At 46.0% G+C, this 13,112-nt stretch overlaps 2 protein-coding genes across 18 annotated transcripts in view; both read right to left on the bottom strand.

Annotated features, from left to right (window-relative positions):
* Window positions 1-4,893: 4,893 nt before the first annotated feature.
* The window catches only part of LOC135913822 (cleavage and polyadenylation specificity factor subunit 6-like), a 69,962-nt gene continuing 61,743 nt past the window's right edge, over window positions 4,894-13,112 (bottom strand). For all 17 annotated transcript variants that reach the window (XM_070535837.1, XM_070535836.1, XM_070535838.1 and 14 more), the window contains one exon: window positions 4,894-5,075. The gene's annotated coding sequence lies outside the window, so the exon portion shown is untranslated. The remainder of the gene's footprint in view (window positions 5,076-13,112) is intronic.
* On the bottom strand, window positions 9,345-12,498 carry LOC139057493 (uncharacterized). Its single transcript, XM_070535835.1, has one exon. It carries the CDS (start codon window positions 11,940-11,942, stop codon window positions 9,888-9,890), a length of 2,055 nt encoding a protein of 684 aa, XP_070391936.1. The 5' UTR covers window positions 11,943-12,498; the 3' UTR covers window positions 9,345-9,887.

Below are 13,112 nucleotides of genomic sequence, written 5' to 3'. Positions count from 1 at the left end.
TACGGGGACTGTGATGTGCCGTCGCGACGATTCAATCTTTTTTTTCTTCTGAATTCATCGACCTTTCAATACTATTTCTCGAGTTGCGTCGCACTGTATGTTTATCCGTGTTCTCAGCGTGCAATTTCCCGCTGCTCCTTTTTTGTAATCCAGTGCATTAATTCATAACACAAACATGAACATATGCCATGCTTTCTTTAAATGTGCTTCTTACCGATGCCTTTCCACTCCACTGAACTTGCCAGTATCTATAGCATCGACAAGTTCATAGACCAAACCGTCATGGCATTAGCCGGGCAGCGGACTCGGACGAGCGTCTCAGTGCGCGTTTTCAGAACCTCGCAGACCGGGCGCCGTAGCAGAAACCTTCCTCGCGTCTGTGCTTGCTGCATACCCGAGTTGTAGCCGATGACTGTTTGCCGGTTTTATGTTTCGCGAGCCAAGCTTCACGCAGCTTCTTGTCCTGCGGCTACGTGTGAATAAGCCTGACACCGGCCTCCGTTACGTGCGTCCGGCCCTGCGGCACCGAGCAGTAGCCTACCATGTTGCGCGCCTTCAAAGGCAGCCACTACCTATAGTGCTTTCAAGCGTTGTAAAGGAGACACTCGAAGCAGGAAAATTTCGCCACTAAATGAGGACCGCAGCGTACGAGGGAATTTAAACTTGTTTTCAGCTCGCTTCCGCGCCCCTGAAGCAGCCGACGCGGCCGCTATGTCCACGTGATCCCTCCTAGCACGTCACGCCGACAGTGGCGCCAGCTTTTCCAGTGGTGGAGCTCGAGGCCAATACACGGGCAAGCAAGCTCCCTTCTTCATCTCGCTTTCGTTTCCAAGACACTTAACCCTGATGTCAGTAACGAAAATGGAATTTCAGACCATAAAATGCTTTTACTTACTTTTGATAATTTCAGTTTCCGTCCCAACCAAATCACCAGTAAATCTCGTATGTCTGTCAAAGATTACAGCAGGGAAGATGATTTCAGTGTTATTGATTACATTGAAATAACGCTAGAAAGTCTTTTACAGGCGGGATTTGAAAACATGAATGACCTATGGTTGAAGCTGAAGCGAATATTAGCGTACTGTGAACAAAAATTTATCCCATCAATAAAAAAACGAGTAAACAGGAAGACACCTTGGATTACACGAAGCAATATCCACCTCAAAAGAATACAAAGAATGCGTAAAAAGAACACCAACGTCGATGCTACAAATGAACTTTCGCAAATGCTCAGAGCAGAAATTTCTTCAGCAAGAAGCAATTTCTTCACATATACGCCGAACAATTTTATGACACACGAGCCAAGGAAGTTCTGGCGTTACCTGGCGAAACCTGGGGCTTCGATCGACCAAATGGAAATAGACGGAGCCGTTAAGATGACGCAGCCTGCCTCGATAGTCATATTTCCTTCACTGTCTTTTCTAACATAAATGCACGACGTATAAATTTTTGACATCAGTGACAAAATTCTTATCACAGAAGGATAGTAAGCTGTAAAGACTTGGGAAGACAGATCGCTGTTGATTACGAATTCACGTATTTCCGTGAAGTCCCTACGGAGGCGACCGTAGACTTCCGCGGGACGTTCAAGCAGCATTCAGATAGTGCACGCCGGGAAAGAAACCGGCATTGCTTTTAGTCTTGGCAACCTTCGTCACTAAATTGGAACGCTAATAGCGCTCTCATAATTATTACAAACTGGTATGTCATCAGTAGTTGCCAGCCATCGATTCCTTGTTTTCGTTGTCAACGGTCAGCTTAGCGGAACAGAGCGCGGGGCTCGCCGACGGTTCCGCGACATACTTCGGCTAACCACATACACATTCTTCTTGTATTTTGCAGCGTCGATATATACATTCACGACTGATACTTGCAGGACTTGAACGCCTGTTGACTATATCATTTAAAAGGCGGTCCGACAGAAATATTTAGCGCATTGTGAAATTCTAGAATGTCGAGCCGCTTACATTTTTGTTTTCGTAAATGGAAGCCTCAAAATTACGTAGTATTCCGGTTCTTTTTGTTCACTTTCTATTTGTATCTTGCCCTCTCCCTTATGAGCCACCTATCGGTGGAGTCGGGATATAAGAGCGCAATGGCGCATGGCCTCCGAGATTGGAATATTTCGGAGGCTATGGCAGACAGCCTGTACTGGTTGTACCGTTCGCCGTAGATCACCCGACATGGAAAGCACGATTACAACATCCTCCTGGCTTCCACTTTCCGTACGCACACACAGCTAGATTGACTTTGGTGCACTTTGTATGCAAGATTCAAAGCGGAATGGCATAGCGTCCTACGCGTAAGCTATACGCTATACCAGAACTCGCTTTCTGCAAAGTTCGTTCGCGGAACAGTAACGCCATTTCCTTTAACCCTGCAATTGTGATAAAGTTAAATTAAAGCTGTCTTATTAATGCTTGCGCGTTCGCAACTCAAAATTGCTTCGGTGTCCGCGCATTTTTGTTTTATGGCGAAGCTTTCTTCGCCTTTCCCACTGCTGCTGTCGCGCACACCGCGTCAGGGGACGGTTCGGAGCGTGTACGAGGTGCGAGCAAGAGGAAAGGCGACGGGAGAAACTCGTTTTCACCCCTCCAGGTCAATGCGCACAGTGCCTTCTGGAGCTACCTGGCTGTCGCCACATTAGCCTCTTGACAACTGTAATTACCCACAAGCTCCCTCAGAAGCATACCAGAAACTGCAGCGCTTCCCTTTCTACTAGCGTGCAAGGCCATAGGGGACGAAGATAGAACTGTGAGAAGGCAGTTCCCATGTAAGAGAGGGGCGGGGTGAGCGGTTGCAGAGAAACAGGATAAGCCTAAGTTCAAGGAGCGATACAGTACGTTGCTATTTCTGAAAAATCAACGCCATGCAAATATGTAAAGCGGGCAACTTATGCAGGGCATGCAGAAGCAGAGCCGCTTTAATTAAAGCACACCACATGGTCCAGGAGACGCTACGGAAGTGGTCAACTGCCAAAGCAACACTTCTGCGCCCGCCGCGTTAGCTTGCCGGCTATGAAATTGCTAGAGGTCGTGGATTTGATCCCAATCTAGGCAGCCGCATTTCGACTAAATAGAAAACGCAAGTTCACCAAGATTTTGGGACGCGTTAAAGAGCATCACGGTGTCAAAATTAGCCCGGAGTCTGCCACTACAGCCTGCGTCACTGTCCGAGTGTGGTTTTGGAACGTACAGCCCCATAACCCAATTCAAGTTTAATACTTCTGCCAAAAGGTGATGTGCCATGCCAGGAAACGACAACGGTCAACCCTGTCAGAGGTTATAAAATATGGCACACAATGCCTTAAGCAAACACCTCTCCCTGTGTTCTGTGCACTACGCAGACGAACAGCAATGGTACTTGCACGGTAACATTGAACTCACCACTCTCGTGTTAGCCTAAATATTGAAGAAATTAAGCTTTGGCTATGAATATCACTAATTATTATCAATCAAATCATCCAGCACAGAAAGCTTCGCTTACGATTCCCACAGTGCGTGGCATCTGCATAATTTTTTTTCAGCATTTCAGCCATTGCGGTTCAGCAAAAGTCCTTGAAACTTCCAAAGTTGACTCCTTTAGGATAGAGCGTAGCCATTTTTCATATAAAGGTACATTTAGGTTCGAGAAGATATTGCGAGCTGGTACAGGAGCTTTGCTTCAAGGCAACGTCACCACCAGTCTTTTGTTTGTTCGTCTGTACTGGCTTACTATGCTGGCGTGCTCATGGCAAGCATGGCTTCTTTTAATTTTTGCTATAAGGCAAGGGTAATTTGATAACATACCACAAACAATGTTCCTCTTCATCGTAGCCTAATGTCTTCTATAGAACAGGCGTACATCATGAGGCGTAAATGAAATCTTTCAGCTAAAATACAGACGTACTGCTACCGCATTGGTTACCACTATAGTGCATGAAATACGCTTCGGCTATCTCCCTAGAGGACCAGTCTCGTTGCCCGTAAAGTGTGTTGCTCCATTAAATTTCAACTGAAGTTCCCGCACCAGCTTAACATCAAGGCATGGGATACAACGGTGTCCTGGTCAGGTCTATTTATTTATTTTTATCGGTAAACTGGGCCTACATTGTATTGTACAGCAGTGTGAAGCATGTAGCAAAATGCCATCTCTGTGACATTTTGCTTTGCAACCTGCCACAGAGATGGCAACATGCAATGTGGGGAGCGACGTTACTAGCCTTTCGCATTTAAAAAAACTAGCCCAACAAATGATTTCAATGTTGTTGCAGCACAGCTATGAGGGGCAGCGTGCTGTCACAATTACCGTTGTTCTAAAGCAATAAAGCATTGCATAACCCCCCAGTAGTTGCCGTGGTGGTTTTCAACAGCTTCACTGGACATACACTTTTGCAAGGCTGTGATGGTGAGTCCACTTGTTTGTAAATGTGTGTCATATGTATAACCAAAAATGAGCATGCAACCTGTTCCCTAGACCAAGGCCTTCCCTTCCCCACTCCAAACTGAAAGCTCAACACCAGAAACTGCCCTCTTTTGTCTTGCAGGTCAGTCTGAGGTGTTACCGCACTTACCGTATCCAAGTGAATGTTGGGATTGTGGACGATAACGGACACATCGTCAGCGCGTCGGTCGTTTGGCAATCTGTTGGTGCCGACTTCATTGCCGTCACCAGTAGCATTTACTAGGTGGGTGTTGTGCTTTGCATGCTGGCTGTTTCTTTTGCAAACCTCTGTATTTCACTGTCCTCTTCTTTCTCTCTCTCTTTTCTTTCTACAGCTGATGAAACCACGATCAGAGCTTTATTTTCATAATTATTTTTCTTTTTTGCTTCTAGACTCAAACGTCCAGTGAAGCAGGGGTACAAGACTAAGGCATGCTAAGTTACATTTCGCACTGTTCTCAAGGCTGTATATGTAATAACAGTAATAAAGAAATATTTATTTGTGAGTACAAACAGGCCATTTTCTCTCTTTTCCTTGTTTAATGACATTTTACAGTACAACCAAGACAAACAATGCAATGGTGGTGTGGCTACTGAAGAATAGAAAAATAGACCTGCTGCACAAATGCCGACGCTGCAGGTCAGTTGTCGCCCTGAAAAGAAAGAAAACAAAGTGAAAGCGCTCTCTGTAGATAAATAACAACACCTTAGTACCTTGCATACCTCAGAAAAAGTCCATTATGCACAGAATGCAGGCACGTCCCCGTGGGGGCCTGCACCCCCACTTGAATCTAGGCGGCATATCCCCCACCCCTTTCACCGCCTTGCCAATGCCACTACTCCTCACACGCATTCCCAAAGCTCCGCCAAATCAGACTTGACAGCTATTAGGGGGTCAACATTTTGCTGCCTTTTTCACTTCTTTTGGATGGCGGCATAGTTACCGGCATCTCATGGGGTGCGAAGGCCAGCTTTCTTATCAATTCAGTGCCTGCGCGATTAACTCGAGAAGCGTTCAGTTGTCACCATCTATTGAACGGCCACGCGCATCGCTGTTGCTTTGTTACTTCAACCTTTGTTTTAACTGATCCAGAGACTAGGAAAGGAATTCGGTTCGTGGTCAGTTGGTCTGTATGCTCGTGAAACAAATTGCATCGGGAGAAAACACCAGCTGCGCTTAACTTTTCCTTTCGCTTCATTATTTCCTCGAGCGACTGCTCGCCGCGACGCTTGCAGACCCTCAGAACCATATACCCGCGATATGGGTTAGATTAAGTGGGAAATACTATAATGCGAGGCAGTGTCCATCATAAAACGATGCAATAACCCTTCAACCTATAAGCAATATGAATGTCAGCCGTTACCTAGTCTGGTTTTCCCTAATTGTACAGCACTTTTCGTGCAAAGGCAACTGGAAACATGAGTCGCAAGGAGTTGAGAAATTAAGTGATATACTAAGGCAGAGACAAGGCAACGGCCAAACAGGAAGGAAAAGCGAAAAGTAGCAAATTTAGCAATTGTTTATTAAAATATTTATTGATCAACATCTATTTATTTAAAAAGGAACTAGAGAAAACAGAGCCGGAAGTGAGAATAATTCAGTGTGCATTGAATTGCACTTCTACAGGCATCAGTCGAGCTGCCTGACATAGCCACTTCTGCGCTGTGCTTATGTGGGTGTTTTTTCTAACCTTCCGTGGTAGGTGAAGTGCGTTTAAAACTGCCGCGTCCTGTGCTGTACGGGAATGGCGGCCATGCAACTTTAGGCAACTTCCCAAATAACAATATAAGTGGATTTGGGCGCTTAACTTGGTAGACCAGTAAACAAGGGATACAAAAGAAGTGCGATTGCTCTGCAAATAAATTTTTCTGCATAATTCTTCCGGAGCTGATCCAAAAGACGCGACTATAGTCGGATGAAACTTAAGTCTGCAGTGAAGCCCCGTCGACGTCCTTATAACTGCCAGCCACTGTTCCATCACAAGGCTGCAAATAATTCATACTTGAATGTTTTCCTGTTACCCAAATAAGGCGGTAACTACAAAAATACTTATTAGCACGTAATTTTATGTTTCCCTAGTCTATTACAGTGCAATGACGTAAGCCTAATTCTTCATTGAACTGAAATAAAATGCTTGCTTCGCTGTAACTATTTATTGTCAAGTTTCACTTCAATTGGAAGTGGAGTTTCATGAGTAAAATGGGTTCAGCAGTGAAATGAACGGTACCGCAGACTTTTGAAGAGTGAAATGCTCAGGCTCTATACATTTTGTCTATGTCTGTTGCACACTTCATTGCTTATGCCGATGAAAAGGCTCTACAAAAAAAAAAAAAGCAGACTCTTCGGAGATATCAAGTACGACGTAATTTTGAAAAGGCCACACGACGACGATTTTATTTGCTTCTGTGAGTGGCTGGCAGAGTAACTTGGTGCCTTGGTTGCCAACTGCTGTTTTTTAAATGTGTGTTCTACTATAGCAATAGTTATTCCACGCTCATTTTCTGCGTGAGTTCGTTTGACAAGGTGCCTTGTTCGCCAAGTAAAGGAGAGGTGTATCTTACATGTGTACCTGCAAGATATACCTTATTTCATTCATCTTTTGTGGGGTAAACGGGTCTTTATGGCGAACGGCGGGCGTTATTCACATTTCTATTACTAAAGGTACAACCCCCCCCCCCCCCATTTGCATGGAAAAGTTTTCTTGGGTTGCCCCCCCTGAAAAAATGATCTTGGGTACGTGCCCGACAGAATGTGCCAAGAAAATGTAGTTGCCACAAGAACGAAGTTAAACATTCCCAACATGCACATCACGATGGCCATTCAACAAGTACACACTAAGACCCCTGAATAGAATAAAGGTAGCACCATCCTTTGAAGATTGCCGCCCTTCTCCTCCCCTGCGGCTTCCTTCCACGCTCGGCGCTCCCATTGGCCGAATGCTGTCACGCGCTTTTTTTCTTGCTCATATTTTTTTGTCCATCGGCATAGCGGTGCAAAACATTGCGAGCGGTGTACGTAGACGCAATAAGGGGTTTTATGCAGGCACCACGTTTCACATCTCCTCTGCACTTTAGTAGCGTAGTTCCGTGTTTGTGATGCAGTGTTGCTCGGCTGTCGGATGCACAACATGTAGAACTGACGGCAAGCGACTCTTCCAGATTTCATCTGTAAAGCGAAACGCGGCACATCAAAAGGCCTTTAAAGAATCAACCAAGTTGATTTCAACCCAATGCAATGGTCCCCACTGTGTGAGCGATTCTCCGCTCATCACTAATCTCATATGCTGCCATTTGTATGCGGATTCGTTAGTTTTTCGCTAACTTAAGTGCCGCATGTTCGAACTGCCTTTGTTTGCAACTTTTGTGCCAGACTTAAATCAGGTCGCTTTGAAACACACATGCTTTTTGTCGATTTAGTCATCGCGTTGTTTGGCTTCAGTGTATGTGAACAGCACCTTTTCAGTTAATCGCCGTACTTAACGAAATAGTGACAGCGCGGCGACCATAAGTTGAAAGCGATCAGCGATGCCCAAAAAGAATGCCGACCGCTGATAGCGGTTCGAGCTTTCTGTTCTCATTAGCTTTATGCTTAAACGCACGGGCGCGTGTCTTGAAAACCGATCTATGAAAGCGGCTGAGTGCTTCGTTGCTGGGACGCAGCTGAAACGCTGTGTTCGCGCTGCTTTGTTTGCTCTGAAACGAGAGAGGCAGGACGAATAAGTAAAAGAAACCAAGAGCAGCGATATTAAGACGGACTTTCTTGATGTTTCAGCAGCCATTCACGATATACCGCAAAATAGTTCCCATCAAAATACCACCTCAAAAGCACAAACGACACGTAGTGACAGCGTTTGATTTGGAGAGCATCTCCTAGTTAGGCTCCCCGTATGTGGAGCCAACGTCGGCGCAGGAGGAGCAGAGAAGAGTGGTGCTACCTGTATTTTATTTAGGGGCATTAGTACACACTAGTACACACACAGTGACAGCACCCTCTAGAAATGCATAGTGAGCACGTGATGGAATTATTAGAGGGAATTGTGGCATTGTAGTGTCTGCAATAAGGAATCTGCAAGCAGTTCAGTTCAGCCAGCACGGGAACGATGGGGAAATACATGAATTTGCCTAAACTTCGTCTTTGTGACTATGTACAGTGATCATTTTAAGAAGGTACTGCATTATAAATTATTAAATAGACATGAAAATTGCCTGACAGCAGGATTCAAAACCAGGACTTCTAACACAGATGCCCAATATTAATATCATTGTCATCGAAGCATAGACAAGCAGAACCCCTGCATCTAGGAGCGATTATGCATGCTTGCAGAGTCTTACTAATTACCCCCTGCATTAAGAAAGTATGAATTGCACTGAAATTTTGGCACAGATAAAGCCTAACAAATGAAGACACAAGCACAAACATCAGACAAATACTTGTACTGTAAATATGTGGCTTGTATGTGTAAACAAGTTATGGCAGCGGAGTGGATGAAGTGTCGCAGGCTTTGGTCCCTACTACCGAAGTGAAGATATTAACGCAGCATGAAGCCATATCTTCGGTCTCCAAGTCTCAAATTCCACAAAATGAAATTATTTTGTTGTTGAAATTCTAGTTTCTTTAATTGCCCAGTAAACGGGAAAACTGAATGGCTCTTTCTGCTTAAGAAAATCCGTTGGCTTTATTGTTGGTTTTATTTGTATAAAAGGTTGAATTTCAATATAACGAAATGTTGATATAACGAAGCGCTAATTTTAGCTACTTGATTATATCGACGGTTAACTGCGTTTAAACTCGTTTCACTTAATTCGGCACTCATTAGTATGTAAAATCTGATAATTCAGGCTCGTCCTGGCAGGCATTATTTGACTACGTTATCTAATGCAATCAAACTTATTACTTGAGGCCACATGTCGGTTAAGGGGGGATATGGGGATGAAAACTAACTTTTTTATTTATAAGCCAATTCTGATGAAATTTTGCACAGGTGTTAGTATTATCACATAAACAAAACTGTGAAAATATGGCTGCATTATCTCAAGTACTTTTTTGTTTACAAAAATTTCTGTTTACAAAAGCTGTTCATTTTTGCAAAATGCCTGCACACCTGTATATTGATGCTAGGAGTTCAAGCAAACATTGATAGCACTCCTACATGTATTCTCCACACAGTGACATTCCTGTAATTTTTTTAACCTAACAGAATGTTTTTATATTCTTATTCTTTGGCAGCTACTCCAGCTGCATGAAAATCTCGACTGTGAAAACAAAAGATAACAAATTATTGAAGCAACTATTTTGAAAACAAGACATGTCACTGTGTGCAGTGATGCACAATGAGCGTAACAAAACAAACGGTGTAAAAATATTCATAATGGTGGCTGAGATATTGGCTTTGCAAGTTGACCTTGGTGGTAAAAAAAAAGTTTTGAGAAAAAGGTGTTTGAAGTTTTAGGCCATGTTTATTCGACTAGAAACCACCGGCCTTGTAGTTGCAGGTGTCAGGTTCATCTCTCGGCTTCTTGAATCTTGTATGCTTTCCTTCATGGGCTTTCTGTGCCCTCTTCCTGTGCAAGGCATCTTTCTCGGCCGCTCGACGGAGTCCATGTCCAGCAGGTTTCACGCCAAGTGAGGTGCAAAACTCCGTATAAGCTCGAAGGGTGCCACTGTTGAAGCGACACACTGCCTCACTTACGGCCGTCTCTACAGCAATCAGGGAAGCATTTTTATCCTTTGGCATGATTGACCAAATCACGGAGTGCAGGCTTTCTGCTGCATTTTGAGTTTTTTTTCCTTTGCAACGTTCCAGCAACTGAGGCTCAGAGAGACGCTGGAAAACTGGCAACATGGCCTCAGCTACATGCGGTTTCAACCTGTACTTGTGAGCAGGCTGCGGTTCCTCTTTTGCTTCTGCTGCTCGATGCCTACACCAACTTGTCGGGCCCGCAGGACAGAGCTCGTGGTGCGGTTCTTCATCTGTAGAGGTGACGTGATGAAACATTGCCATGACTGCTCTCTCCATGTCCTTCACATCCTCGCTCCCTCTCAAGGCCATTCCGTAATAGCTTGTCAGCCTCTTTATGAGGTCTTGTGTCAGGCCCCCTCGGCCACCAAGTGGTTGGTCTCTACTGCTCTTAGTGACCAAAGTGCGCAAACTTGTCCCCATCCTTTTTTCAACGTGATTTACACAGTCCTCTTTAGAGAACTGGATAAACCCGTAGGTTTGGTCCTCACAAAGCGCCAAGTACGTCCGGCTGTCCCCATCGCACACAATATTGGTGTAACGCAGATCATTCTTTGTCAAGGAGCGACGAAAGAGCTCAAGTGCCGCCTCCACCTCCATCCTGCCGGATTTCACGTCCGTGTTCTTCTGGCATTGATGCGCCTGCCTCCACACATCATAGTCACTGTCACCTGGCTTTGGCCCCAACATGCACCCATGGCAGTAGTTCGAGAGGACTACAAAGTCCAGCACTAAGCCACTGTAAAATTCAATCACAGCCCCTACACCAATGTGGCTACTATGACCCCGGGTCATCCACGTGCCATCATAAATGACTGTAATGTTCTTATGGAATGTTGGGTCCATTTCGTTGTAGACTCTCTTGACAGCTGTTACAGCATCAGCGCACACGTTTGTTGCAGTTTTGCTTGCAGCAGACCTGAATTTAGCTTTCAGGTGCCCCTGAAATGTCTTTTGATGAAGCCCCCTGTACGAAACGTTCATCACAGACCAAAAGTCTGTAACGGCAGTGGCACCTTTCCCTATGCTCTTGATTGCTTGCATGGACCTCAGGTTCACCTCAAAGGCCCGGCTTCCTTCTTCTCTTGGTGACGACCACTGTGTTTCCGAAGCACCGCAAGCTGAGCAACGTAAAACCATCTTCACGGCAAGGCCAAGCCTGGTTTCCGGCACTACCGCTATCCCCGGCTCGAAGCACTGATGGCACAGTGTTTTGCTGAGAAGCGCATTCACAGCGGCAACTTGCACAAGTAAAAACTCGCTCGAGTCCGTCGCCACCGAGCATGCTCCTCCAGCCGTCAACCCCATCTTCCGTTCGGTTGCCGGCACAGAACCAAGTGACGCGCGGACAGTGGCAGCGGTCATATTCAACTCCTCCGACAAGATGAATTGTGGCTCAAGATGTGACTGTATGGTGCGGCCGTTGCTGATGCACGGTTCGTCTTCACGGCCGGCAGACGCACGCGCTTGGGCCGCACTTTCGTCGTCCATCTCGGTGACAGCGGCGGCACAATCGGGGTACGTCGCGGAGCATTCACAGGACGTCGAAGGCACGAAAGCATCGGGAAAGGTCGTTATCAGTTCGGTATTGCCACCACTGGAACACAAGGCTGTAACAGCCCGCGAACTGCGCGGCAATGCGTCGACAGTCTCTGTTGCAAGCTCATGCGCGGACACATCACCGCTAGGCCTTCTTATCGTTCGGCTGTTCGGTGGCTTGCGCTTGCGGCTGCCGAAGCGGTGCCTGGTAGCGAATTTCGTCGTCCACGTCCGCCCAGTCATGGTCAAAGCCAGAAAATGAAATAAAAACTCAAATCCGAATAAAGCGATGAAGCGGCGGCGTGCCCCGAGTATCCAACGCGTATACAAAGAGGCAGCGGCCAGCGCGCGAAGAAACGGGAGAAGCAGACGCCGCAGCAGCTCCCTTCCAGATTCGGCCAATGGGGCGCCTCATAGAACGCACGTGACGAAGCAAGCCAATCGGTGGCCGTGACAGGCTGCTACGCGACCTTCAGACTTTTTGTTTTTTTATGCTTGCTCTTCTCTCTATCAGGAAATGAAAGGGAGGAGTCAAAAGGCGAAGCAGCACGCTCTTCAACGGTACCAGCATGGCCGCGCCGCGTACTGCCGTTCCGGAGCTAGGGACGCTCGAAAACCGCGACTTTTCCACCGATTTTCACGAAATTTTCGCTGTATTGCCTTACGTATATATTTATTTATGGTACTTAGCAGTCGTTTTCAGCGGAAATACTTGAAAATATTATAGAAAAGGGGTCAAAGATTCGAAATCTGCAACTTTCTAAAAAGTGGTTTTTTGGTCGTTTTTCCCGAGTTGATCCCCGCGTCCCCCCTTAAATCGGACAACCCTCAGAGACCGGCGAGCCCAGTGAATCTGCAACGCAACAGAGCTAAAACGGTGCTGGCGTCCAACCGAAAGGAAGTGTGCAGTTAACATCCACATAGTCATCTGCAGAAATTGTATGCAAATTACAGCAAAGCCAGAACATATTGTGCCTTAAAGACTTTATTCTTGCATTTACTGCCGCACATGCCACCCCGTTGGCCGCGTGCACGCCTTGATATCAATGTAGTCGCGATCCACGATCGTGTGAGTAGCTACTACTGTTTTTTCCACGTCGATTATGGGGAGCAATACCGTTTTGACCATGTGCGCATGTCAACTGTGTGCCTTTTAAGCTGAATAGTAGCCATCCCCAATCATTCCGATCCAATTGCGCCATTCTGCCCGCAGTTGCAGCAAACGAATGTTTCGTTGTTACTTGGTGCCTGCGGAACCGCAAGGTCACTGTCCAGGATTGCGTTGATAGTGGTTGCAGTCGTTGCAGCAGCAGTTGTGGCAAACAGTTGTTTTCATTTTGACTTGATTCAAGGCTGTCGAGGATGAAGACTATATCGCAATGGATAGATGGTCTGTTGGCGACCGGCTCACTA

Source organism: Dermacentor albipictus, chromosome 3 (genome assembly GCF_038994185.2).
Source record: "Dermacentor albipictus isolate Rhodes 1998 colony chromosome 3, USDA_Dalb.pri_finalv2, whole genome shotgun sequence".
Classification (NCBI taxonomy): domain Eukaryota; kingdom Metazoa; phylum Arthropoda; class Arachnida; order Ixodida; family Ixodidae; genus Dermacentor; species Dermacentor albipictus.
This window is presented reverse-complemented; position numbering and strand designations above follow the sequence as displayed.